The 6,538-nt window shown below is 51.2% G+C and overlaps 1 protein-coding gene across 1 annotated transcript; it reads left to right on the top strand.

The window, feature by feature from the left end:
- Positions 1 to 3,954: 3,954 nt before the first annotated feature.
- On the top strand, positions 3,955 to 6,220 carry LOC123052266 (uncharacterized). Its single transcript, XM_044475389.1, has 2 exons — positions 3,955 to 4,227; positions 4,611 to 6,220. The coding sequence occupies exon 2, from the start codon at positions 4,648 to 4,650 to the stop codon at positions 5,962 to 5,964; it is 1,317 nt and encodes a 438-aa protein (XP_044331324.1). The 5' UTR covers positions 3,955 to 4,227; positions 4,611 to 4,647; the 3' UTR covers positions 5,965 to 6,220.
- The last annotated feature ends 318 nt before the right edge of the window (positions 6,221 to 6,538 follow it).

Genomic DNA, 6,538 nt, shown 5'->3' with positions numbered 1-6,538 from the left:
CCTCCAATTCGTGAAAGATCTCCATCTAGGGTTCCACCCTACAACACGATCTAAATAATTCGACACCGAATATCGCCGTTCGTACGCACGGCGAGAAACCCTAACCTCGCCGCCCCGAGGAGCTGACGGGAATATACGCCGGAGCTCCGTCTAATCCGTCTCAACGGACGAAATTGAGGAGGATCGGAGCCCGGAAGACTGACTCGAAGAAGAAGCACTGTCATTCGTCCAAACGCCGCCCTTGCGAGGACTAAAACCCTACCTATCAACTAGCAGGAGTCGAGGCACTAGAAAACCCCTTCCTGCCACCGGCCGCCGGAGAGCAGGTGGAGGGGAGGCGACTACACAGACTCGCTGGCGAAGATCAAGGGGAGAAAGGCTTTCCCTAGTCGCCTTGTGATAGGGGAAAGAAAAGCAATCTCTTGCTCGAAACACCACGCTAACAAACTGAATTGACCTCTTCTTGTGGATTAACTCTTTGTATGTAGATATCCTCTTATTTAATAACAAAATTATATGTCCGGACAATGAAAAACATCTTAGCTCATTCTAATGTAAAAAATGTATTCCCTTCGTATTAAAATATAAGACCTTTTTTGACGGCGTCATAGTGTCCGTGCGGAGGTGGTACCAGATAATGAAGTTTATGTCACTAGGAAACATGCCCGTGCATTGCAACGGAAGAAAAAAATATATACAGCTCTAACTCAATAGGCATGGTCAAGATCTTTCACGGGTCTATGCCTTCGGTTTTAACATGTCAACCCATTTTAAAATTAGCAGCTAAACACGATTTAAAAATAGTAGCTAGTTCAAAGTTATTTGTTGAGATACTAATTGGTTAATTCCTCTAGAAGAAATTAGTAGGTTAGTATTTAATCCCTTTGAATGATAGTTCTCACCTTTTGTGATGTTTTTGTAGGATTAGACACCAAATTACTAGCATTACACTGCATTGCAAATAATTTGATTCGATCTCATCGGATATATCATGATGCAAAAAGTGAGGATGTAGCATACATGCAGAAGCGGAAAACAATCTTGGTGTCAATCATGCGGATCCAGTATTTCTGATCCAATATTCCAGAAGTGAGATTCAGGTGCTCTTGTATTAGTGATATGCGACATTACTTCCAACATTCCAACCAGCAAATCTCAAAACATGTAGTATTGCCAACACATGCTCCTTAGATGGTACTGCGTTGGAGTTGGAAACATCCGGTTCATGTATGTGGATGGGATGGACCATGGTGCGTGCGGACAACAATAGTAATATGATGATCGACAGTGTCTAGCAGGCTGGCGAAATCTAGGTGGGATAGGTGCGAGTAATTGGAAAGTTTCCCAACGAGCATGTCGTGGGCTTGTGGTGGTCGGTGTAGATTGAACGATCAAATTCGTCCTTTATGACACACGGTTCGAGCTCTCCTTCATTTGAATGGATTCTACTCCTCAATGTGTGAGGGTTCGGCCAGGTGAGCTTCGGTGCATCGGGGATGATGGCGGCGTCCCAGTTGGTCCATGGCGGCAAATTAGGGCAACTTACATGAAAGTAAAAATAGAGCGAAGGAGGTGGTGTGGCTGTTTTTTGTAAAAATAAATAGAGAATGGATTCTGATTTCTATGAAGTCAGGACTAAGTATTTCTAGGCTATTGAAATGAATCTTGCATGAGTCTCAATTAGATACGAGTGGTAAGAAGACAAGCCCTGCGAATCAACCTATGGTATCCTTTGCCCATTAGAGTCCGAGTCTCGAACTTGCAACTGATGCTTGCATTTTTTTTTTAATATATTCTAGGCCCATCGACGATGTGCGTTTAGTGGAAGGAGACGTTCCCGTCGATTATGAAGGCATCCGTGGCGACTTCGTCAATATCATGACGATGTGTTGGTTCAGTCTGTAGCAGGTGCTCGTAGGTGTAAATTGTACATGCGCGTTCATAGGGATGACTGTATGTGGATATGTATGAGCGTACGTAATGTGTTAAAGAAACAGGACCTTTGAATATTTTTTGGGTACTTATTACTGACGGACAGGAATATTCAAAGAGGAAGAAATAATAAGTTTGCTTCTTTGACACGATGGTATATAGGTTGTGTGTTGGGTTCGAGCTGTAGGGACTCACTTCTCTTTTTCCTAACAGCTAGTGGACTGCACTGAGAGGCAGGCCGGCCCAGAGGTCCAACGTGGCCCATTAACCCAGTGCGGGCAGCAGGAACGGGCATAGAATCCTTTTTTTACTTGTCTGTGGCATTGCTGTAATTTCTAGCAACTTCAGCGGTAATTTCATGAGGGACAGGCTGAAACAATCCTCATGATGTTGTTGTTGTTTATTAACACCCTATCCTATAAGCACCTTTGAGAGACTGAATCGGCGTATCATCTTGAGATCGACGAAATCGTCATGGACGCCTTCGTAGACGACGGGAACATATCCTCCCACGGAAAGCAAATTGTCGAAAGGTCTGGAATAAAACAGAAAAATACGAGCACCAGTATCAAGTCTAGGACTTTAACCCTAGTGAGTTCGGGATACCGCTGTTCTCCTAACCATCCAATCACAAGTTGAATTGTCAATCCTCCCTTTGTTTTTTAACACACTATAGAGCGCGCACGCACACACACACACCACACCTTTGTGAAGGCACGGCACACACCCTACTCATATGAGCATCTTTGAGAGACTGAGCCGACACATCATCCTGAGATTAACGATGTCATCACAGACTCCTACGTAATCGACGAGAACGTCTCCTCTCATCGAATGCACATCGTTGAAATGCCTGAAATAAATTTAGAAAAATACGAGCACGATGTCAACTCTAGAAATTGAACTCGGACTCCACATGTACTTTAGATGCCCAGATGTTAGACCCTAATGAGGGGGTTAGTCGACGAAATAAGTTTGAGGGGTCAGTGGGCGAAACAAGTTTCTCCACGGGCCATTTAGTAAAAATAATACCTCGGCGGCGGATGAGCGAGCAATCGATGGATCGGAGAATATCTGGTGCACCGTACTCGCGTTGCATATTTTAAATGTTCAAAAATTATGAAAAAAAGCTAGCACACAACACAAATGTAGGTTGTCATGAAAATTGAAGACAAAATTTGAACATAGCTCAAAAAAAAGACAAATTCAACACTTAATACTAGTACATAGCATAAGTTGTGCTCTGTTTTTTTCTTCAGATTTTTTGAAATGTTCTGCGGCATCTGTGCATTGGATACATCCTCGGATCGGTGAGGGGCGGGGCGAGGAATGATGGCGGCCGCAGAAGCGGATGATATCCACTTTGAAAACTCTGCGCAAGCGTGCGGCCGCGCCGGGTCCCGCACTGACAGCGACGCGCCCCACCACAACCACACCCACCCGCGCGCGCGCCCGCGAAACCTCTCCTCCTTCCTCCTTCTCAGCCGCCCGGAGGAGAGCCCAGACGGTTCTCGTCGATTAAAAACAAAACGAAACGCAGCCTCCCATCAAAAGGCCTTCCCCCTCCATGACGCGGCCCCACCCACGGAGGGAGCTGGAGGCTCCCCATTGGCTGGCCCCGTCACGCGCTGCGGCCAGCCACAAGGCTCCAAGCCCAGGCCGGCCCGCTGCGGCCGCTTGCGCTCGCAGAATCCCTTTGACTTTTCGGCAGCGTGGAAACTTGAGAGACCAGCGCAACAAAGCGCCTGCGACCCGAGCTCACGCTGTGCGACCCCTTTCCCGTATTTTCCACCCGTATATGCGTCCGGTTCTCTAAAGCTACGGCGGCACCCAATTTTCTACGCCTCCGGAACGTGTGCAGTGTCCTGACGGCTAAGTGAGCGGTCGCGGTACTGCCCAGCGGGGACGACGCTTTTGAATACCACTGCGTAATCTGAATAATCTAAGGCTAAGCGTGCCAATAATATCATCGGTTAGATTATCAATCATCCTGCCTGTAGGAGTAGATTAGGCTGCTGTGCTGTGGACTGTCTGTGGAGGCTGGCTGGCTGGCTGCTAAGGCCAAACAAGGCAATAAAAGCAAGCGCAGTTAGGTAAAGGGTGTAGAAAAGAAAGGCAAAGGGCGGGGAGGGGGCTATAAAAAAATCCCGTGCTACTGCCCTAATTCCCTTTGGACTTTGGCGTTATATCCATCCTCGAGCCCCTCCCTTCCGGACCCTCACCCTCTCCCTCTCCTCCGCCTGATTCCAGTGGTGCTGCTGCTTCTTCTCCGCCGGGACAGACGAGACACGCAGGGTAAGCATGCTCTGAGTCCCCCCCTCTTGTGTGCTTCCTTGTTTTCCAAGGGGTTTGAGCTCTTGCTTGCGCTTTCCCTTGGTTGGGACCGGGACATATGCATCGATCGACTTCTCCCTGGCATGGAAAATTGTTAAGGAGTTCTTTATCTCCAGTTGCTGTTTGAGTAGTTGAGTTGAATCGAGTTGGCTGGCTGGTGTGCAGTTCCGGTTTGGTTCGCTGTACAGTACTGTAGTAAGCATCCGCCGACGGTTCCTTATCTCCAGCTTGCGCACCTAATCTTGGATTTTGACCATCCAGCTGCTCTCCCACCTGTGTCCCCAAATTGACGCCAATCTTGTATGGATTTCGTTTGATTCGTGCTTGTTTCTTCTTGGTTACAGTTGCGGAGCAGCTAGCGGCGGAGGTGCTTTCTTCATCATGGAGTCGCAGCAGCAGCAGATGGAGGCGGTTTCTGCGCCGGCCGCCGCCACGAACGGGGGCGGGGAGCTGATCGGGTACGTGGACGTGCACGTGCGGAGCGCGCGGGACATCCAGAACATCTGCATCTACCACAAGCAGGATGTGTACGCGCGCCTGTCGCTGCCGGGGGAGGGCGCGCCGGCGGCGTCCACGCAGGTCATCAATGGCGGCGGCCGCAACCCGGTGTTTGACCAGTCGGTGCGCGTCGGCGTGCGCGCGGGGGACGTCGACGCCGCGCTCCGCTGCGAGGTCTGGATGCTCAGCCGGGTCAAGAACTACCTGCAGGACCAGCTGCTGGGGTTCGCGCTCGTGCCGCTCCCGGACGTCGTCGCCGCCGAGGGCGGGACGCTCGCGCGCGAGTTCCCGCTCTCCACCAACGACCTCTTCCACTCCCCGGCCGGGTTCTTGGAGCTCGAGCTCTCTTACATCGGGGTCGTGCCCGATGTCATTCCCGTCTCGCCGACGCCCAAGCCTGCGCTGGCCGATCCCGACGAGTCCGAGAACGCCGGCGACGGAGCCGGCGCTGGCGCAGGGAAAGACTACGAGAACATGGAGTTCCCTGACATGAATCTTGTGGAGGAAAACCAGATTATGCTGTCGGAATATGTTGGGCTGCCGTGCGCAGCCATGGAAACGCAGAGCTCCGAGAGCCTCCTGACCTCGGAGGACGTGGATGGTGCCGCCACCGAGTCCCACGACGCTGGCGTGCGCGTCGTGCAGAGCTTCTCCACGGATTACAGCACCGCCGACTCGGCCGGCGCCTTCCGGAGCGAGACGGCAGTCAGCAGCGTGTCCACCACGGAGTCCCCGGCAGCGGCCGTCCCGGCCACCCCGCAGTCCAACCCGTCGGAGCCGTCAGGAAACGCCCTCTCATCAGCAGGCCAGAAGGAGAAGGCCTCCGACGCGGCGGAGGTCGATTCGTCTCACACCGTTCAGGAGAGCCCGGCGGTGAACTCGCCCAGCACCGTGTCTGAGAACGCGGTGGACAAGCCGCCGGCGATGAGCTTCAACTTCGCGGAGGAGGTGCAGGTGAACCAGAAGGAGATCATGGACATGTACATGAAGAGCATGCAGCAGTTCACGGAGTCGCTGGCCAAGATGAAGCTCCCGCTGGACATGGACAATGGCAGCGACAAGAGCGGGAGCGGCCCCGCCGCCGCCTCGCCCACGGATTCCAGCGGCACCGACTCGAGCGCGGCGGCCAAGAAACCGGCGGCCGGGGGCGCGCAGGAGAAATCTCCCAAGGTGTTCTACGGAAGCCGAGCCTTCTTCTAGGAGGGAACGAAGCCGGAGTAGTGCCGGACCCCGGACTAGAAGATGGCATTTGCAGCCATCAGTCTCTCTCAGCTGAAAACTTGGTAGCGCAGAGGAATAACACTTTTCTCATGCTGTTGTTTTACTTAGGCTTCGTCAGATCCAAGACACATGCGGAAATTAGCTGCCCTGTCTGTCTTACTTTTAATGTATCGCTACTCTAATGAGAAATGCTTGGCTTCTTTTGCTTGAGTATACACATCTGAATTACTTTTAATTCGCAAGCAAAAAAAAGAGTATAGACATCTGAATGTGAGTTGCTATATCTGCAATCTTCTTAGGTCCCGATTGAAACGCACCAAAATTTACAGGAATTTCATAGGTATCAAGCAGAGCGGCGTGAGACAGCAACAGAGTGGTGGGCAACGGTGCCAGCTCCTCCATGTTTTATGTTTCCAATTGTAGATGGTATTTGATGATTCTGCAGATCTTTCTCAAGGGTTAGGACGATCGACAGGGATGCTGATCTTGTCGGGAAGATGTGTGTAAACACCCTGCCTGATGGCTGTGGATGTGGAAAGTTGAAGTGCATCGG

Source organism: Triticum aestivum, chromosome 2D (genome assembly GCF_018294505.1).
Source record: "Triticum aestivum cultivar Chinese Spring chromosome 2D, IWGSC CS RefSeq v2.1, whole genome shotgun sequence".
Lineage (NCBI taxonomy): Eukaryota > Viridiplantae > Streptophyta > Magnoliopsida > Poales > Poaceae > Triticum > Triticum aestivum.
Note: the sequence above shows the minus strand (reverse complement) of the source record. Positions and strands in the feature narration are given on the sequence as shown.

Coding starts and splice junctions, on each gene's coding strand:
- LOC123052266 (XM_044475389.1), top strand. CDS start 4,648: ATGGAGTCGCAGCAGCAGCAGATGGAGGCGGTTTCTGCGCCGGCCGCC.